We start from the raw sequence: 22,307 nt of genomic DNA on the forward strand, positions 1-22,307 counted from the left end.
GTGAGCGTCGCTTTCTCCGGGAAGTGGGAGGTGGCAAACTGGGCTGCGATTCCTCCAAAAGACCGGGCTGCGATGAGGAAGCAGAGAGTTTGTGAAGCTCAGAACGTGGCAGACCCAAAAACAGAGCGAAGGACTGCAGTGGAGTGAGTCTAACGTCCGGCGTCCAGTAATCCTTCTTCCTCCGCCGCTTAACCCTCTTGTCGGACTGGTAATCCAGGGGTGGAGGCGGAGGTGTAGCGACTGGAGAGAATGAGCATGTGCTCAATCTGATCGCCCGAGGCATAGGCGCCGGCTCGGCCGTAGCCATGGCAGTTTGGAGGCTGCGGGGCCCTCCCCAAGCCAAACGTGAACCATAGAAAGGTGACTCGAGCTCCCGGGCATGCTTAGCCTCCTGCCTCACGCTCTCCTTGAGGAAGGCAGAAGCTGCGGGTTGCCAATACCACACGGAGTCTGCTGGGTCCATGTTATGGTCGCGATCTTCTGTTATGTGATGGCTGTGTGCAGGCAGGAGAAGGACCCAAAGTGCAGACTCCGGAGACAGAAAGTAACTCAAAACAGCTTTAATGTTAAACTCAAATATAACATAAATGAAAATATCAAAATAAACTTACACCAGAAGACTGGGAAAAACACACAGCTATATAAACGGTAGATCGCGACAATGACAAACTGAAACACAGGGCTTAAATACATAGAGGGAGCAATCAGGGAATGGACAACAGGAGGGAAACACAGCTGGGGCAAATCAGAACTGACGAGACAAGGAAGCGTAAACTGAACACACTGAGATAAGACAGAGACCTTCAAAGTAAAACAGGAAACACATAACACAGACTGAACAAAAGACACAGACTCACATGCAGGCACTACAATAGAGGGAACAGAGATGTGGGACCAGGGCAGACAGACACTGACTGGACACGGGGATACAGCAGACAGGGGAGACAGCAACTAAGGATTACACAGAGACAAACCATAAGACATGACTCTAATGAAAACCCAAAGACTAGAAATTATAAATAATATAATAAACTCAAAACCCCTGGGTCAACCACCCAGGCATCCTAACATATTCAGGTTGTAAATAATGTTTTTAAAAAGTAACTAAGTAACTAAGTAATTAATTACTTTTGAAAATAAGTAATCAGTAAAGTAATGGGATTACTTTTTTGGGGAAGTAATCAGTAATTAATTACTGATTACTTTTTTCAAGTAACTTGACCAACACTGGCTAACACAGAACCCTGAAAAACAGCACATATTATTGACCTTTTTGTGCATGTAGTAGGAGGGTTTTTCAGTACCATCTAATGTTTTTCTGTTTCCCTTATTAGAAAGAAATATAGTCATTTGCTTTAGTATCAGATTTTTCAGAAGACAAATCTTCTATTCCACATCTTATTGCAGTTCTCATACCTCCTTCTCCATCTTTTGAGCTATACTTCTATCCTACTTCTTGCGCCAATAACCCATAGAGCTCACTTTGCATTTCTAATTTTTATGTTTTGTGGTATCACTTAAACCCAAGAACACTCCTTTCATGTACACATGCAGGAGAAACCTGGATGTTAACTTTGGGATGTATCAGAAAGATACCCTCGATATGTTGAACTTACATCATACTACAGCAACAAGCCAAAACACAAAATAGTTGAAGTAAGGAAAATGGATGTGTGGAGAAGGTGACTTGAGTGTGATGGTGGAAAATCAAATGCCTAACTTACTTTTATAACTTCCACTTCACTTATTCCTGCCTTTTCTTATTTGTATCCCTTAAATTTCACTTAACGTGAAAATATTTGATTGTGATATGTTTAAATTGGAATAAAGTGTCATTTGAATTGTTAATTTTAAATTTGAGTGTTGAAAGCAGCTTGTATTTTAATTGTAAGAGAGTGAAGTTTAAACACAATTTGATTTGTTTTTTTGGGGGTGGGGGGGTGGGACGTTTTTCTATTTGCATTTCAAAACTGACTTTGATTTTTCTTATTTTTTCAAGCAACATTTTCTGTTACGGTTCAAGCATTACGTCTTGGGTCATGTTTATGCAGTGGCCTGGGTTATTTTCTACGCATGCGCCTAACAGAATCAGCCTGTCAATTCGAAAGCAAGCGAGGGAAAACTGCTGTGGTAAGTTTTTCACGTTTATTGACAGCGTGTAGTATGCTCTTTCATTATAATGACTACTTAAGATTCACTTTCGGATTTTCTTTTATTAACTTTAATTAGTTTGCAGATAGTTTGTTCGATGACGTCGTTTGACGTCGTTGTACTTATGAAAAAGCGTGTGTTGCGTTTTCATAGTGTTTTAGTTTCTTACTCACTTGTAAATACGTACATCATACACAGCACATGCCCAGATGTTTTAACAACAAGCACACTGCATTCTGGAGTTCGACCGACATCTAAATTAGTAGTATTATTTACCTAAAGAAAAACAAGTCTATTTAGATCCTCGTTGTCTTCCGCGTGTCCACAACTTCTCAAAGTTTAAGCCATAAACGTGCAGCATTATGTGTCTAATATTATCCGAAATTCCCAGTACGAGGTATATATTTATAAAAAAATATGTATAGTATATTCTGTTTCATTGCGTTGTTGTCCAGATCAGCAAAGTTTAAATTGAAGCATTTCTGAGTGGAGTTTGGTTCGGGGTTATTTGAAAAACAGAACTTATTTCTCGCTTTTCCTTGTTTTCTACCTTAATCCATCAGGTTGCAGGGTCAATAAGAAGTCTGTAATTTTCCTTAAGTAAGTGCTAAATGGGTTATGAGTTCACGTTAAACTAGATGCTAGCAAAGCTGCTAGTCTTTGTGGTGGTGTTTGCTAGCTAACGACCTCGTTAACAACTTAATTCCCTGTGACATTAGTTGAACGGAAGATAATATTACAGTACAACAGCCCGTTCTCAATACCCAAGTAGGCAAGTTTGTACTTGGTAAGTTCACTTTGAAGTCCAGACTTCCGAGGACGCAAACTTTACAACTGGAAGCGGGGAGTACTTGATGACGTCACAGCTCTGCTCAGCTAACAGTGTGTTTTTACTGCCACCCCCTTAATTTTATTGTGATTAATACTTACAGAAATTCCTCTGATACGCCTAATCACGCCTAATATTGAATAATCAATATTCATTTTCAAGTAACATACATATTTGTGTAACATACATGTAATTATAACCTTATAAAAGCTAACAGACACCTCTCCACCTTTATTCTTAGTCTTATTCATGACCATTATTATTTGCCTTTTAACATCCATAGAATTATATGCTCTTTTATATCATCTATGATCTGCTTCATAGTGTCTAACAAACTTCATACAGTTAAGCATTAAGAGTCCCTACAAGACTGAAGGATAAACTTCATCTCTCTCAATAACACATTTGACCTGTATACATAGCTCACACTATGTATTGAACAGAAAACAAACAGTTCAAATGTTATAATTACTTTATATCTTATACTATTATTCCTAGACTCTCAAAACTTACATTAAACAGTAGGTGTTAACAATAAAGTTGAGTAAATATTAAAAAGATGTAATTTGGTCTTTTCCAAAGAATTCATTTGCAAATATACTGACAGTTCTCCACTGAGACATAAAAATTAAATAAAATACTCAGTTATGAATCTTAACTTTAAGCTCAGGCAAACGGATTTTGCTCAGGGAAAGAATTATATATTTTTGCAAATGTTGTGCTCCTCTCACTGGGTATCATCATGCATATTGAAAAATAGCCTAAGCGTACTGGCATTCTTGAAGTAAAGGTGCAAAGTTTTCCTAAATATAAGGTGTGTGTGTGTGTGTGTGTGTGTGTGTGTGTGTGTGTGTGTGTGTGTGTGTGTGTGGGTGGGGGGGTGGGGGGCTATGCTCCTTTGCTCCTTGTTTGTCATGAAAACGTGACAGAATTTGAATGCTTGGGAGGAAGAGAAGAGTAAACATATGTACACAATTCGAATGTGGTGTGTTAAAAAAAAGAAAGAAAAGAAAATATGACACTTTTTAAACCTTTTGGAGCAACTCTCACTGGTAAAGACACAACATACTTTAAACTGTTATATTTTAGCTAACAAGATCAACTACTGTAGCTTTATTACTATATTTAGTTAAAAAATACTAAAATAATTTAGATGGTTAAATTATGACTAAAACTAAATGACACTTTAGTCAAAAGACTATCATTAAAACTAAATTAACATTAGCTGTCAAAATTAACACTACTAACTTGTGCAAGAACTGATGACTCAGTGGAAACAAGGCAGCTCTAACAAAGAAGCTCTCTTAAGAGGTTACCTTTTCTGGTGCTCCTGGCAGCAGCGATGACTGTTAAATTAAAAACCAAGAATGTACTGTCTGCTTATTCTGTCTCTTTAGCAGTAAGTGGTTCTTCATTGTTGGCTAGCTGCATTGAAAGGGGAGAATCTGCCTGTTAGCCACAATATTTGGGTTTGTTTATATTGTATGTATTTGTTTATAGACATTATAAATGAGGACTGTGGACAAGAGCTGTTTGAGCGAGTTGTGCGCTAGTGGTTCACAGGACCCACAAGCTGAAGTTCAACACTGTCCCCCTTATTTGGGGGGTTAATTTTTGGGGTTTGTTTCTGTCTTTTTCACTTCGTTGATTGTTCTGTCACAAGTTAGTTAAGATGAACTAAGTATATTAGCAGCAAACAACCAACCGAGTGATGTCACATTCAAACTGGTGCTACAGATGCTCTAAAAATGTTACATTTAACCCTTTTTTAAATCCTAGCTTCATGGACAGCGTTAAATTGATGAGAGTATTTTTAGAGTAGGGGTTCATAGTGTAAATTAGCCTTAATACATGTAGTGTTTCATGGACACTTTAAGATGCACTTGATTTACTGTGTTTTGAGTGGTGTGTTACTGTTGTATTGACTTATGACATATGACTGTTCAGTTGGAAGACATTTCTCTTCTCCAGGATACGGACTGTTAGGGCTGCTCAATTAATCGAATTTTAATCACGATTACGATCTGGGCTTTCAACGATCATTAAAAATGACTGAGCCAATTATTAGCCAGTGAAAATAATCGTGATTATCATTTTTGCCATAATCGAGCAGCCCTACGGACTGTTTCTGTTATTAGCATTTTATTAACTAATGCACTATTGCTTACAAAAAAATCCACCAGGTGTGTGGCAGGCAGCATCTTCCTAACTTCAGCCATCTATCAGATTTGACTCCCTTTGGCAGAAGTTTCACATTGGGGAAAATTTGAAGTTGATTACTTTTACAGAAGCAGGTGGTGGCTATTAACAGACAATGCTTACATTGTAAGTGCCTTATGATGCACATTTATTGTATTGGTTATTTACTTTTGAGATGGGTAATTATTCTCTGATTTTATTTCTGATTTGAACAACTGTTGATGGAATTACAAATGTAAACACAGCCTATAAGGAATTCTATACTTATTTAATTACAATTGAGTACTTACCTTGTATTTTGTTAATTTTACATTGTTGCTACATTTTAAGAAAAAGAACTGATGACTTATGAGAGAGTGGTCCAAACTGTTTAAAATTACATGGACTATAAAACTCTGAGTCACTGACCTAGGCCTTTAGGTTAGATATTGAATTTTCATTAACATCTACACCATTATATAGTCTTGTTTTCAGCAGAATAATATTTTTCATAAAGCACTGGGCAAGCTTCAGAATAATAATATGCTGGCTTTTCTTCATTGCAGCCACCAGAGAGTAAAGTGAATAGTGACTAGGCAGTTTAGTAGTTAGTGGTAGTCCCTACTAATAAAACATTCTCAAAGAAGAAACTTTGATAATTTGATAATGTATTTACAAAAGCACGAGTGTGCCTATATGAACTTGCACATATACAGTGGGGCAAAAAAGTATTTAGTCAGCCACCGATTGTGCAAGTTCCCCCACTTAAAATGATGACAGAGGTCAGTAATTTGCACCAGAGGTACACTTCAACTGTGAGAGACAGAATGTGAAAAAAAAAATCCATGAATTCACATGGTAGGATTTGTAAAGAATTTATTCATAAATCAGGGTGGAAAATAAGTATTTGGTCAATAACAAAAATACAACTCAATACTTTGTAACATAACCTTTGTTGGCAATAACAGAGGTCAAACGTTTACTATAGGTCTTTACCAGGTTTGCACACACAGTAGCTGGTATTTTGGCCCATTCCTCCATGCAGATCTTCTCAAGAGCAGTGATGTTTTGGGGCTGTCGCCGAGCAACACGGACTTTCAACTCCCGCCACAGATTTTCTATGGGGTTGAGGTCTGGAAACTGGCTAGGCCACTCCAGGACTTTCAAATGCTTCTTACGGAGCCACTCCTTTGTTGCCCGGGCGGTGTGTTTTGGATCATTGTCATGTTGGAAGACCCAGCCTCGTTTCATCTTCAAAGTTCTCACTGATGGAAGGAGGTTTTGGCTCAAAATCTCACGATACTTGGCCCCATTCATTCTGTCCTTAACACGGATCAGTCGTCCTGTCCCCTTGGCAGAAAAACAGCCCCATAGCATGATGTTTCCACCCCCATGCTTCACAGTAGGTATGGTGTTCTTGGGATGCAACTCAGTATTCTTCTTCCTCCAAACACGACGAGTTGAGTTTATACCAAAAAGTTCTACTTTGGTTTCATCTGACCACATGACATTCTCCCAGTCCTCTGCTGTATCATCCATGTGCTCTCTGGCAAACTTCAGACGGGCCTGGACATGCACTGGCTTCAGCAGCGGAACACGTCTGGCACTGCGGGATTTGATTCCCTGCCGTTGTAGTGTGTTACTGATGGTGACCTTTGTTACTTTGGTCCCAGCTCTCTGCAGGTCATTCACCAGGTCCCCCCGTGTGGTTCTGGGATCTTTGCTCACCGTTTTCATGATCATTTTGACCCCACGGGATGAGATCTTGCGTGGAGCCCCAGATCGAGGGAGATTAGCAGTGGTCTTGTATGTCTTCCATTTTCTGATGATTGCTCCCACAGTTGATTTTTTCACACCAAGCTGCTTGCCTATTGTAGATTCACTCTTCCCAGTCTGGTGCAGGTCTACAATTCTTTTCCTGGTGTCCTTCGAAAGCTCTTTGGTCTTGGCCATGGCGGAGTTTGGAGTCTGACTGGTTGAGGCTGTGGACAGGTGTCTTTTATACAGATGATGAGGTCAAACAGGTGCCATTCATACAGGTAACGAGTGGGGGACAGAAAAGCTTCTTACAGAAGACGTTACAGGTCTGTGAGAGCCAGGGATTTTCCTTGTTTGAGGTGACCAAATACTTATTTTCCACCCTGATTTACGAATAAATTCTTTACAAATCCTACCATGTGAATTCATGGATTTTTTTTTTCACATTCTGTCTCTCACAGTTGAAGTGTACCTCTGGTGCAAATTACTGACCTCTGTCATCATTTTAAGTGGGGGAACTTGCACAATCGGTGGCTGACTAAATACTTTTTTGCCCCACTGTATGTGACTGTCCCTTTCCCCTCTTTACCACAATGAATCTAAATTTGTAGCAAACAATAAATAACTGTTCACATTTTACCTGGTCTGATCACTAAATCTTTGTGAGAGAGCAAAAGAGCTCACTCATCCTTTTTCACCCACCTAAAGGGAGGAAAAGTCAAGTTCCCCAAGGCTTTTTAAGTGGTGACCACTCGCTGTGCCATAGTTTGCCTGGTGTGTGTGTCTGGTGACCTGCTGCTGGACATGCTTATGAGACAGTGAGGAAATTTTACTTTCACGTGGCTGCAGCTTGATGAAAGTGAAGAAATTAACAATTTTAAGTATTAAAACCAACAAAACTAAAAATTATGTGTATATAAAATTTTAGGGACTTTGTCAAGTGTATGTATAGTTCAGGGCATTTTGGCTTTGGCTTCCTCTGTATAATAAGCTTGTCTCCCCCACAGACATAAGGAGCAGGCCCAAGAAGATATCAGAAAAGTGAAATGAAGATAACATTAATGGAAGCATTGTTAGTTTAACTACAGTTTAAACTTCTTAACAGCTGATGATCTTTCTAAAAAGACAACATAGTGTGACTGTGTGTCTGTGTTTTCTTTAAAAAAGAGGAAAGGAAAACTGCTTCTACTGCTGCTTTGTCTATATCAGTGGTTCTTAACCTGGGTTCGATCGAACCCTAGGGGTTCGGTGAGTCGATCTCAGGGGTTCGGCAGAGCCTCCGCCGTGACATGCACGGCTCATTTTGTGCACCAGTAAAAAACATATATATGTCTTGAATTTGAAAAAAATCTTATTTTATTTTTCACTAAAGAGGGGTTCAGTGAATGTGCATATGAAAATGGTGGGGTTCGGTACCTCCAAAAAGGTTAAGAACCACTGGTCTATATGCTCCCAGCACATAGCTTTCCAACATTATTTTGCTTTAATATACAGTATCGCTGTATATGTTTAATATGAAACGAATTAAAAGGGCTTCTCTATATTGTAAATCATATTGTTGAGATTTTTAGATACCCTGGTATAGCCACCTAAGCGTAGGTTGGTCTGCTGCTTTTGAACCTGCTAGCCTCCATCCAGAAATACTTCTGTCTATTGACCTTGATATCCTTGACCTGTCTCATGCCAGGTTATTTACCAGCTCAATAACCTGTGCATGCAGTGAGTGTGTCTGTTTCAAAATGGTTTGGATGAGCCACACTGCTGTTTAAATAGGGATTTGAACCTACATAAATTAAAGCTGAGGCTTGGCACTTTTAATATAGTATTCATTTCTATACACAGATGCTCAAATTTGTTTTTTATAAAGCACATTTAAACGCAACTCACTGACTGAAGTGCTATACAAAAGACAGAATGGATAAAAATAAATAAGGGAATTGATAAGAAAGAAATCAAATACACTATAGTAGGTGCTAAACTGATAAAGGCAAATCAGACAGACTCAAATGCCAATGAATAAAAATATGTTTTAAGTCTTAAAATACTGAATGGAGCTGCTAGATGGTTCACTTTAATCATCAGATTGCTGTTTGTTCTTGAATAGATCATTTTAGTTCGATTGCAGCTTTTTTGAGACAGATATCACTATATACCAAAATTGGGCTAAAAGGGACTTAAAAAGCTTCATAAAGCTCGGGGAACTAAAGAAACTAAAAATTCTTTTACTTTTTTATGACAGATGGCCATTTGATTCATTGTTAATTTAAAAATAATAACTAGAGCAAGTCAGCAATTCAGTGTCTGGTATCAGGTTATACAATGTGTAGTGAAAAATGATTGTTACTGTTATTTTTTATTTAATTAATTTAGTTTTTGGTTGTGGAAAATAATCTTTATGTGAGTTGGCAGGAGTGGATGCATCCAGTCTTTCCCTGCATGTCCACAGAGAGCCCGTGACTCACTACTGGAGTGTAGTTTTAAGTGATTTTTATAAACTGTGTTCTTTCAGTGCTGTTGTTGTCAACACACTTCATGTGCTCAGCACTCAAAAACGGCTCCTAACTTGATAAAAGCCCCTATAGGATACAGTGTTTGGCTCAGTCATACTTCAGTAAATCATAATGGCTTATGAGGGGGGCCAGTCAGTACCTATATTATACTGTGTGAATACCACACTCTGTTTATGGTTCAGCGGTGAGCTGGTATTAGGTGGTTCATGTTTGGGGTTTTCAGTGATGCTCTGAGCAATAGGAAGGCTGTTGTCTATATGGGATGGCCATTCCTACATTTGGCAGGGATCGGCTGTTGTCCCAGTGCAGCTGACTGTTGGCAGCCGGCTGGTGGCCTCTGTGTTGCTTCTTTGTCAGTGAATCCTCCTCCTGTCAGAGCAGACTGAGGATGACTAACAAGACTAGCTGTATGCAGCTGTCATTATGAACTCATCACAAAGCTGCAGGCCTGTTCTTTCATTTGTAGGAAATAAAAACAACCAACTATTTAAATGCATTTAGTTTATGTAGAAAAGTAAAGGCAGTAATCACTTTTAGGAAAATCTCTTCTTGACTTTTATTGTTCTTTTTAGAGGTGATGCTGCATTTGTTGATAGGCTTTATTTTGTTTTAAAATATTATTTTCAATCCAGTTTTATGGTTTGAAAAATGGTTGGCTTTGTGGACGTTATTTGTTTTTAATTCTGTTGTATGAAGGTTATTTGTCAGGCTAAGATTTTGGAAAATCTGATTTTTTTTCTAGGTGAAAGTGCTAAATAAGTAACTCAAATAACATCAACCCCCTCATAAATTTTAGTAGCTGAAAATCTGCCAGCACAGCTGCCACTCCCTGTCTCATGAGACTGGACGGGTCCTGGCTTAAAGTTTGCTCAGCTTTGTGGCAGAGGATAAAATAACTGCCAATGGGAGTAAATGATGCCTGACGTTGCTGGTAAATGGGTATGAAACGGAACAAGTAAATGCATTTATGAACTCAACCCATTTTGACTTCTAAAATCCGCTATTTGTATACCAGAGTTTGCTTGTAAACCTTGCGTACACCATAAAGAAGAGAGCGCAGTTTACTCTTTGATATTTTTACATGATTTGTAGTGGTGTGCAGCATTAACCAGTTAAATAAAAATTATGGACTATTTTTTGGTGTTTGAACTGAGTTGCCAGATGAGTAGCCGTGCCACAGGCCAGGCTGATGAACCTACAGGTGTAGGTGAGCCTGTGAACACAGAGCAGCTCTGAACTCATGAGTAAATCACTCATCCTACACTAATTCAGGCCTCAAGCTCCACCCCTTGGGTTTAAATCAGAGAGTTTTATTTGATGGTGTTTTTTTACCCTTGTTGAGTTTCCACCTGACTGAGCAGTTGAGCACACGCTCTGCTGAACAGCTCGTCTGCCTCGCAGGCTGTTCCTGCTTTGCTGTCCTCTCTTGGTGAGGGTACCACCAAGGGACTCGCCAGTCAAATGTGCTTGAGATAAAACTAACCAGCTCTGACATGAAGCAGCATGTTACCTGCTATGAACAGGGCCAATACTTTTCTTGGGTTTTTCTCTGAAATGCCTAACAGATTTGAATCCTTCTGCTGTACTGTTGACATGGATCTGGTGGTACCTGTCAGGTAATGAGTTGTCTGTGGTAGAGGAGGGTTCAACCAGACTTTAAACAAACTGATCACACAGTGGATCAGTGTCTGTCAGCTGCTGCGGGTTCTATATTCTTGGGCAGATGACACATTCAGGTCTGAAGCTGCTGACATTCACTTTTGTCAACTGGATAGGTGGCAGACTGGAATTATACTAAACTTGTCCTTTTTTATTTTATTTTATTTTTGCTATCTCAGCCTCTCAGGTCTCACCTTGATGTCATGCCTGTCCATGTGCTGTTGGAGGGTACGGGGCCTCAGATACCAGCACATCTGACCAGGATTCCCATCTCTCTCATCACCACCAGCACAGATGTCACAGACAAAATAGTCAAGGTCTGTTACAGCAAGCCTAAAAACAAAATATATAAAGTGCCCATGAACGTGTGTGTGTGTGTGTGTACACAAATAAGATCTGTGTGTCCCAAGCAATAATGGCTTTGTACTGCTCTGGCAGAATGAACATTGTGTGATGATGGTAAATGGCCTGGTTCTTATATAGCACCTTTCTACTCTACCTGAGCATCTCTCATTCTCACAAGCACTTTTTTTCTACATTACATTGCATTCTCTCTAACATTCATACTCCGATGAATGCATCCGGTTAGTATCTTGCCTAAGGCATGCAGACTGGAGCAGGGATTGAACCACCAGCCTTCCAAGTAGCTGCTTTACCTCCATACCTACAACCACCCAGACTCACTCAGTATAAAAACCTGTAATCTTAAAGATTACATAAAGGAGTTGACGTCGATTGTGCGCAAAGCATGTATAGTCCTTAGGGTTGCAAAGGGGTGGAAAATTTCCAGTAAATTTCCGAAAAGTTTCCGGTAAATTTCCATAGTAAGTTAAGCTTGGGAATTTTGGAAATATTCCATATTGGAAACTTTCCATGGAAATAATGGGAATTATGGAAATTAATGGGAATTTAGGAGAACTAACTGGGAATATATTATTTCCAAGCATAAATATAAACAGAAATCATAAGAAAACCTCCATGCAAAATGTTTTCAACAGATATTTCAACAGATTTATTTGTAAGTACAGTAGAATAGAACACGTTTCATTAACTTGTTTCATGGATGAATAAAAACAGAAATGTTGAGTTCAATATTACCATCCCCTAACCCCGCTCATTCAAAAATGCCCCCTGTCTCCACAAAGTCCCATTCAAAAGGTTAAATGAAAAATGCCACTTATCCTCCAAAACGTCCCATTAAACATGCAAATCTTCCTTCAAGCAATCCTCTTTTCTCATTTTTGCTCAATCAATAGACTCTTCCTGGACCTCATCATCATCCAACAACATGTCCACTTCCTCAGCATCCAACTCTGAGTCTTCCTCTTCAGTGTCACTTTCCAGCCTTGTTGAGGATGGCTCTGTGTCAGGCTCAAAGAGCCGTAGGTTTGCCCGAATACCGACCAGCTTTTCCACTCTCACATTTGTGAGCCTGTTGCAAACCTTTGTGTGGGTGTTCCCAAACAGTGACCAGTTGCGCTCGGAGGTGGCTGATGATGGTGTGATTTGGAGCAGGATGGAGGCTACAGGTGCAAGGGCCTCAGATTCACATAGTCCCTTCCACCAGGTGGCTGCGGATATGTGCTGGCATGACTGCCATATTCTATCCCCTTTCCAAAGGCCTTGCTTTGTTCGATACTTTGCCAAACTGCCTAGAACTTTGCCTTTATCGAGACCCAGGTGGTCAGACATGGCTGTAATGACCGCATAGGCACCGTTGATCTCTTCCCCAGAAAGTATGCCCTTGTCATATTTGGGGTCCAGCATGTATGCTGCTGCATGCACTGGCTTCATGCAGAACTCCTTCCGCTGTTCCAATGACTTGACCACAGCCGTTTCCTCTGCTTTCAGTAGTAGGGAAGTGGGCAGAATTGTCTGGATTTCTTCTTTGAGTTTTGCAAAAAGGCACTGGACATCTGACAAGATGGCACCATCCCCCTCTATCTTCGCTATTGCTGCTGCAATAGGTTTGAGGATTTTCTGACTGCTAGATACTCTTTCCCAGAACACATCATCCAAGATGACCCTTGTTTGCCTTTAACATATTTCAGAACTTGCTTCGCTCTCTTATTCAGAGTGTCCATTGTTTTTAGTGCCATTATGTCTTTTAGGAGAAGATTTAGTGTATGGGCAGCACAACCAATAGTAGTTATATGAGGGTAGGTCTCCTCCACATGTGCCCAGGCAACCTTCATGTTGGCTGCGTTGTCAGTGACCAGTGCAAAAACCTTATCTGGTCCAAGGTCATTGATGATCACTTTTAGCTCATCTGCAATGTATTGGCCTGTGTGTCTGTTTTCCTTTGTGTCTACACTCTTGTAGAACACAGGCTGAGGAGTGGTGATTATGTAGTTAATAATTCCTTGTCCCCTGATATTGGACCATCCATCAGAGATGACTGAAATACAGTCAGCTTGGTCAATGGTCTGTTTCACCTTTGCTTGAACTCGACTGAACTCTTCATCCAGTAGATGAGTAGACAATGCATGTCTGGTTGGGGGAATGTATGCTGGTTAGAGAACATTCAAAAATCTCTTCCAGTACACATTGGATGTCAGCATCAGGGGTGAGCCAGTTGCATAGATTGCACGAGCGAAACACTCATCTGCGTTTTTCTGGCTAGTGTCATCCATAAAATCAAAGAATCCTCTGATGCCAGAGGGACCAGGAGCTGATGAGTGGGTATCTGACTCTGATACAGCTGAAACAGATTCATTTTCCCCTTGAGTGGAACTCCTGGCTGCTGCATGTGTTGGGCCTTGAGGAATTTTTTTGCACTTTGCAATGTGCTGCTGCATTTTTGTGGCATTCTTCACGTACGTCTTATCACAATACTTACACATATATACAGATTTCCTTTGTACATTAGCTGGTGTAAAATGTCTCCACACATCACATAGCGCACGTGGCATTTTTCTGTAAAATAAAACAAGAGCTTGTAAAAATGCTAATGCAATGCAAGAGATCGTAATAATACAATTGCAATATGATAATAAACAGATATAAATAGTAAGGCTAGCTAAACAACTGGAATAATCTTCAAAACAAAACAGCCAAATGAGGAAGCTAGCATCTTCTTTATGTTATACTAGCTATGGCTTATTTAGCATCTAACAGATGCTAGCATTTTATTTAGCATCTTATCAGATTGCTATCTACCAGATTAATACATTTTATGTGATATTCACAATTTAAACATTTAATGAATATATTTTCCCATAATATCATCAAAACTTACCTCACTTGTTAAGTCCACAGGCTCAAATGTGTGCCTTCAATACTCTTTGTCCTTCAGGCTCAAAAGTGTGGTCCATGTGTACATGTGATGGAGGCATGCACAGTGCCAGTAGGTGGTCTCAATAGCCATGCAGCAAGCATGTGCTCTGTACATGTGATTAAGGAATGGCATGGATATTCAAGTGTATTTGAATTGCATTTGTTTGTTTTTGTCAATATTATGCTAAAATATACTTTGCTCAACTATATTTAAGTTCCCTAAGAAGAGCCAACCTTCAATTTTGAAAATTCTCAGTTTATTCCCATAAATTCCCGTTAATTCCTGTTTATTCCCATGGAAAGTTCCGGGAATTTTGCAACCCTAATAGTCCTAACTCTGGAAAGTGTATTAATGTAACTAATAGACTTGACCTGGAAGTTGCATCTGAATTTATTCATATGTGCATATATCAGTGTTTTATATCTATTTAAATTTTTATGATTGTGACTCATGAAAATCAAAAAGTATCTCAGATTATTAGAATATTTCGTTATAGGGCTGGGCTATATCATACCGTTCACGGTAATACCGGTATAATTTTGGGCAACGATAGGAAAATGAAATATCGCGATAGAATATGGGTAAAACGTGCATGCGCAGTGCCTATGTTTACATAGGCACATGGCGGCGACGCAGAATGAGAAGAACGAAAGAGGGTCGTTAAATGAAACGGATGAACCAGAATTGGTTTGTAAAAATGCTGCAACTTCAGTGGTGTGGAACTGGTTTAGCTTTCGTCCGTCAGATACACAACAAAGCACTATTTTTGGTAGAGCATGCTACCGGGCCGTCATTATTACCGTGTTGTTTGGAAAATACGGCACACTTAAAATCAATCCTTTGACTTTTCTGAAAATTGACAGTGCCCCTTATAATCCCGTGTGCCTTATGTATGAATTCTGGTTGTGTTTATTGACCTCGAAACGATTTTATGTCGTACGCGGCGCTCGAAAATCTGTCAAATGTTTTAGTGCGGCTTTGCTAATTGCTAAGCTACGAAGCCGCACCGCTTGATGGACTGTCGGAGCATTACGGCTATATTAGGCAGGCGCCTCGCGGAGTGATACGTACTGTGAAGTACGTGTCACTCCGTATCGTATCACTTGGAAGAGATACACGGAAACGGAGCGAGCGAGACAACAAACTAAATGGGGCCTAAGAGAACGCCGTCCGCTGAGGAAATTGAGGACATCAAAAAGTCACTGGACTTTTTAACTGAAGAAACATCAGCTATCAAGCTACAGCAAAAATATATCCTGGACATTGTCGAGGAGATAAAGTCGCTTCGCAATCAGAATGCGGAGAAGGAGAAACGGATTGTCTATCTGGAGAGCAGGGTCGCGGACCTGGAGCAATACACCAGAATGAACGATGTGATCATCACAGGGCTACACATAAAACCCCGGTCATATGCTCGGGCTGTGACTGCTGACAGCAAAGAGGACCATGGAGAACTGGATGTTAGCTCTGCAGAGCAACAGGTAGCTGGTTTCTTGCAGTCAAAAGGGATCGACCTGGACTGTAATAACATCGAGGCATGCCACCCTTTGCCCAGGAGAAACGCTAGTGATAAACCAGCTGTCATCATAAGATTTGTAAACAGGAAAAACAAGAATGCACTGCTGAAGCAGGGGAGAAAACTAAAGGGATCGAACGTCTACATGAATGACCATCTAACTAAATACAACGCTGACATGGCTAAGAAAGCACGACACCTAAAGAAACTGGGTAAAATTCAAAATACATGGACTGCAAACTGTAAAATATTTATTAAACTCAACGGTACACCGGAGGAAGCCAAAGTGCTGGTCATCAAACGCATCCAGGATCTGGAAAAATATTAACATGACTACAAATGCAAGGAGCTGAACAAACAATCAACATTCATCAAAGCAGGTAACAGAAGATAACAACGGAAGCTAAAGCACAACATATTAAATCATGGAACAATCAACTAATTTAACATCTGGGAATTATACACTGCTATCACAGAGGATTGCTAATTATGAGAATCTGGAGTTAAATGCACCACAAAACATGGAATACAATACACACTTCACAGAGCAGGACATTGATCCAGAATTGAACTTTTTTAACATCAGAAACATCAGCTGCTATTATACTGAAGATCAATTCAATAAAACTGTCAAGGCTGACTGCAAAATGTCCATAATCCACTTTAATAGTAGAAGTTTATATGCCAATTTTCACAAAATAAGAGAATACTTAAGCAAATTTGCACATCCATTCAGTGTGATTGCAGTATCTGAGACGTGGATTAATATGGAGAAAGGAGTGGACTTTGAAATAGACGGATATGAATTAAATGTTATGAACAGAAAGAATAAGAATGGTGGGGGTGTGGCTTTGTTTGTGGATAAAAATTTAAAATACAGGGTGGTGGAAAAAATGACGGTGGTGGTGGATAACATATTAGAGTGTGTAACAATAGAAATTAGTATGGAAAAAAAGAAAAATGTCATTGTAAGTTGTATATATAGAACACCAGGTTCTAATATTGAAATATTTAAGGAGTGGGTAGATAAAACATTTATTAGGACAAATCAAAAAGTTATGTTCATTTGTGGGGATTTCAACATAGACCTATTAAATCCAAACAAACATAGTATGACAGATGAGTTTATTAATACAATGTATAGCATGGGACTCTGTCCAGTGATTACTAAACCCAGCAGGATTACAGCACAGTCGGCAACCTTAATAGACAATATATTTACTAATGAAATAGAAAACAGATCTATAAGTGGTCTCCTAATTAATGACATCAGTGATCATCTACCTGTTTTTGTAGTGTATAACAGCAATTACAGGAAGGCCAAACAGGAAAATACAACAAAATACAAACGAGTGAGAACAGAGGAGTCCATAAATGCATTTAAAAGTGATTTACTTAAGCAAGAATGGGAGATGCTGTATGAGGAAAAAAATATTGATAAAGCATATGAGATTTTTTTAGGAAAATTTAAACTGTTATATGATAGCTGTTGCCCAGTAAAAAAATATAGTAAAAATCAAAAATATGTTGCGTGCCCATGGATCACAAAAGGATTACAAAATGCATGTAAAAAGAAAAATACCTTATATAGAGAATTTATAACAATCAGAAGTACAGAAGCTGAAAATAAATACAAGAAATATAAAAATAAATTAACTAGTATTTTGAGGTCATGTAAAAAGGAATATTATGAGAAATTATTAAATATGAATAAAAATAATATTAAAGGGATTTGGAAAACATTAAATACCATCATTAAAAATGGTTCTAGGCAGTCAAATTATCCTTCGTATTTCGTTAACAATGATAAAAATATTAGTAACATGAGTGATGTGGTTAATGAGTTCAATAAATTCTTTGTAAGTGTTGGGCCAGATTTGGCTGGTACAATTCCTGATATAACAGATTCTGCAGAGAAAGAAACTAAACTCATTGACTGTAATCCTCATTCAATGTTTTTAACGGTGGTAGAAGAAAAGGAAATCATTGATATTGTTGGGAAATCACAAACAAAAAATTCTACAGACTCTGATGACATTGACATGGAAATCGTTAAGAAAGTGATCAGTGGCATCTCCAAACCCTTAACACACATTTGCAATTTGTCTCTACAAACTGGTGCATTCCCAACACAAATGAAAACAGCTAAAGTAATACCACTGTTTAAAAATGGAGATAGACACCAATTCACAAATTACAGGCCTGTTTCTCTACTTTCACAATTTTCAAAAATACTGGAAAAAGTTTTCATTAATAGACTTGACAAATTTATAGATAAACACAAAATAATAATGGACAGTCAGTATGGTTTCAGACCAAATAGATCAACATCTATGGCATTAATGGAACTAATTGAAAATATCACCAACAATATAGATCAAAGACAATGCACAGTTAGTGTGTTCATTGATCTAAAAAAAGCTTTTGACACAATTAACCATGAAATATTACTTCATAAACTGGAGTACTATGGTATTAGAGGAGTGGTGCTAGAGTGGGTCAGAAGTTATTTGAGAGACAGGCAACAATTTGTGAAGATTGGTGAATATCAATCAGAGTGCCTGGACATTGTTTGCGGAGTTCCACAGGGGTCAGTATTGGGACCAAAGCTGTTTATCCTCTATATCAATGATATATGTAAAACATCTGATATATTGCAGTTTATTTTATTTGCAGATGATACAAATATTTTTTGTGCTGGAGAGAATTCACAGCAGCTTTTGGAAATTGTCACACAAGAAATGATTAAACTAAAAACATGGTTTGACAGAAACAAGTTATCACTAAATTTGAAAAAAACTACATTTATGTTATTTGGAAATTGTAAAAAAGATGCCGGAGCAAAATTGTTAATAAACAATGTTGAAGTAGAGCAAGTTTCTGAAACAAAATTTCTGGGTGTGATAATAGATAACAAAATCTGCTGGAAACCTCAAATAAAGCATATACAAGCTAAACTGTCAAGAAGCATCTCTGTACTGAGTAAAGTTAAACATTTTTTGCCTTCCAAATCACTCCGGGTACTTTACTGTTCACTTATATTGCCATATTTAGAATACTGTGTGGAAATCTGGGGAAATACATACAAAACTTCACTTCAACCACTATGTAAAACTCAGAAAAAAGCAATCAGGATTATTACTAAAGCAGGATTTAGAGACCACACTAACATCATGTTCTTGAAATTAAAAATTCTGAAGTTTATGGATCTTATAAAATATAAAACTGCAAAAATTATGTACAAAGCCAGATACAATATGTTACCAGGAAATGTACAGAGGATGTTTTTTGACAGAGACGGGGACTATGCATTGAGGGGAAAATTCAATCTGAAGACTCTTAAAGCACGGACACAGGTTAAAACCTTTTGTGTTACTATTTATGGGGTAAAACTGTGGAACAGTTTTACTGTGGACCTACAGCAATGTTCAAGCATTAGTCAGTTTATAAAGATGTTTCGAAAACTGATTTTGGAAGAATATGAAACTGATAAAGTTGATCACCCATTGTATATATAACTATGCTAAACTGTATCTAAATTATATCTATCACTGTAGCTATGTTTATACATGTTCTCCTTGTTTATTGTGTGGGGTAAGTGATGATGGGAATTAGGTGAATAGTGGGATTCAATAGAACGTTAAGCATGGGGTAGGGATTAATAAGTATGTTATACTTCTTCCTACTCCATTTCAGACCTAATAATTGTCATTTCATGTAATTGAGACTCTGTTTGATTTATTTATTTATTTATTTTTATTTTTATTTTTATATATATTTTTTTATTTTCTTTTCTTTGTTTTATCTGAGCACATACGTGTGTGTACACAGAGTAAATCCAAGTATGTGTACTTGTGTATATATTGTTTTTTTTTTTTTTTTTTTTTTTTGTTTTTGTATATGTCTGAAATAAAGATACTACTACTACTACTACTACTACTACTACTGTGCTTCAACATAATATTACCGTATTGTGTGTGTATAACCTCTTTTTAAGTTTTGTGGATATTATACATGGTTATGCTGAGGATATGTCGGCCAATTTCCACTGGAAATGTCTTTTGGTTAAACTGTCAGCAAGGAATTTGCACTGTTAAATTTTTATATAACTTTAATGCACATAATAAACAGCTGCTTGTTTAAGTGAAAATACATTGATGGGGTTTTTTGCACTAATAAAGTTGTGGAGTTGTAAAGCATTTTGTCTAGTGTCAATTATATCATCAGTTATATCGTTATCGCAAATTTTCAAATGTATATCGTGATAAATATTTTTGGTCATATCGCCCTGCTCTATTTCCTTATATAAATCAGAAAAGGATTACAATATAGATCATTGATCTATATTGTAATCAGAACATTGATCATTTTAAAGTTGTAAAGTTGTAATTCAAGCCAAACTGCCAGGGGCGCTATAGCCTCTACAAAATGCCTTGTGTAGAGAGTTAGTGAAACAAATTATCAGTCGTCTTGTGATACAACATAAATATTCTTTATTGCACAAGGTGTAACCATTGATAGCCTTGCATCTGTCCACTGCCAGGCATTTCATTTTGGACAAATTCTCTCTTCTAATTTTGTGTGGGTTTTTTTTTTTTTTGTCCCCCCATCTGACCAGGCGCAGCTTTTTAAACCTTTTTATCAACGTCCATATATTGATCACCACAATATGTTTGTGTGCTAAAAGAGAAATCATTTCCTTCCTTGTTACTAAAACTGGTTCTGAAGTAAGATTAACTCAGAGAATGTAACCGTGGCGGTTTATGTTGGAAGAACAGCTGTAATCTCTACATTTTCCCTTTTTTCTCAATAGCATTTCAACTTTAATCTCAAAATGATCAATGACACTTCCCCGCTGTTTTTCTTTCCCTTTTTCTTTCTCCCTTTTCTTTTCCCCAGTCAAATCTGTCCCGTGTTTAGCAAGTGAAAATAAAATAAAATAAACAATAAAAGCAAAGGTGAATCAAATAGACCATTACGGCAAGGTTGGGATGGTCCATTTGGTAAAGTAAATCCGTTGGCCATCTTTCTTTGCCTTTAGATAATAATTCTGATGGCAAAAGAACCAAACGCGACAGGTGAGAAAAAAGAAATGGAAAAAAAACCCCCATCAATGACAATGTTTTTGTTTTTTTGTTCTTTTTTAAATTGTGACCCTAAAACTCTGTCTGTATGTTCATTTATATACTTGCTACTTGGTTGGGACTCCTTTTCCACAAATGTCTACCTCAGTGTGGTGTGCCATTACCTTGTGGCACAGCTGAGATGTTACTAAAGGCCATGTTGCTTTGATAATGGCCTTTAGCTCTTCTTTATTTTGAAGTTGACATTTACTCATCTTCCTCTTGACAGTACTCCATAGAGGCCCTGTGGGGTTCAGGTCATGCAAGCTGGCTGACCAGTCAGGGTAACAACATGGTAGATATGGTACAAGTTTTGGCACTGTGGGCAGGCACCAAGTCTTGCTGGAAAATGAAGTTGGCATTTCTATAAAGCTCAAATCATCACAGACTGTGGAATTTTGACACTGAACTTCAAACACCTTGGACTCTAAGATGAGAAAATAGACTGTTGCTCAGTGGTTCAAAGGCTTTTCAGATAAAAGTAAATTGTACCTCTTCAATCTTCACCCAGACTCCAGGACCTTGATTTAGAAACAAAATCTACAAAGATACTTGATATTAGGAATGCAACAGTGGTAGCTCCTTTCCTGAAGAAGCCCCTTTCTGTACATGGTGGTTCATGATGCACTGACACCAGCCTCGGTCCACTACTTATGAAGCTTCCTAGTTTCTTGAATTGACTTTTCTTGACAACCCTGTCAAGACTGAAATCATCTCTGTTGCCTTTTCACGTTTTCCTAGCACACACTTCTCTTCCAGGCATGTTTCAATCAAAATGCTTTGATATAGCACTCTGCTAACAGTCAACTATAATGAGCAATAATTTGGAATCATTAGAATTAAAGCAAATAAGACCTGAAATGTATATAGATAAGGTGACAAGTTCACAGTGCATTTTTCTCACTTTTTAGCTTCCAGTTCCCATCTTTTCATGATTTAGAGCACAGCAGTGATATAAGCACAATCACCTTTTGTCCTCTGGCCCATTTCTTAAGGTCTTATTAACATTGCTTGGTTTTCAGATTTGGCTTTGATATATTGACAGGAAATTTTGCAGAACGTCAGTCACAGCAAAATGCTTTTGAGTTCATTTTCACATCAGGATTTTTTTTCAATTTACAGGGGGAAGTGGTTCACAAGGGGCCGCTAGTGCCATTGAACAATGACAGTTTTATCCTGAAGATGGTCATCCAAGGTAATGTTTAAACAAGTATCAGCTGTTCGTCAATAAATTCAAATATGTGTGTGTTTTGTCATGCCTTTACTTACTGTTCCCATTACCCTCCGTGTGTTTATGATAATGTGG

At 38.2% G+C, this 22,307-nt stretch overlaps 2 protein-coding genes across 3 annotated transcripts in view; both read left to right on the plus strand.

Moving 5' to 3' along the window:
- Positions 1–2,073: 2,073 nt before the first annotated feature.
- pot1 (protection of telomeres 1 homolog) overlaps positions 2,074–22,307 on the plus strand; it is a 72,393-nt gene continuing 52,159 nt past the window's right edge. The window contains exons 1-3 of one of the 2 annotated variants that reach the window (XM_087843352.1): positions 2,074–2,130; positions 11,265–11,402; positions 22,124–22,196. In XM_087843352.1, the coding sequence (XP_087699478.1) occupies positions 2,074–2,130; positions 11,265–11,402; positions 22,124–22,196 (268 nt within the window). The remainder of the gene's footprint in view (positions 2,131–11,264; positions 11,403–22,123; positions 22,197–22,307) is intronic. The other variant, XM_087843353.1, reaches the window with a different exon arrangement.
- On the plus strand, positions 15,511–16,409 carry LOC148102026 (uncharacterized). Its single transcript, XM_087843351.1, has one exon. It carries the CDS (start codon positions 15,511–15,513, stop codon positions 16,204–16,206), a length of 696 nt encoding a protein of 231 aa, XP_087699477.1. The 3' UTR covers positions 16,207–16,409.

This window comes from Neolamprologus brichardi, chromosome 7 (assembly GCF_056152115.1).
Source record: "Neolamprologus brichardi isolate AB-2024 chromosome 7, ASM5615211v1, whole genome shotgun sequence".
Lineage (NCBI taxonomy): Eukaryota > Metazoa > Chordata > Actinopteri > Cichliformes > Cichlidae > Neolamprologus > Neolamprologus brichardi.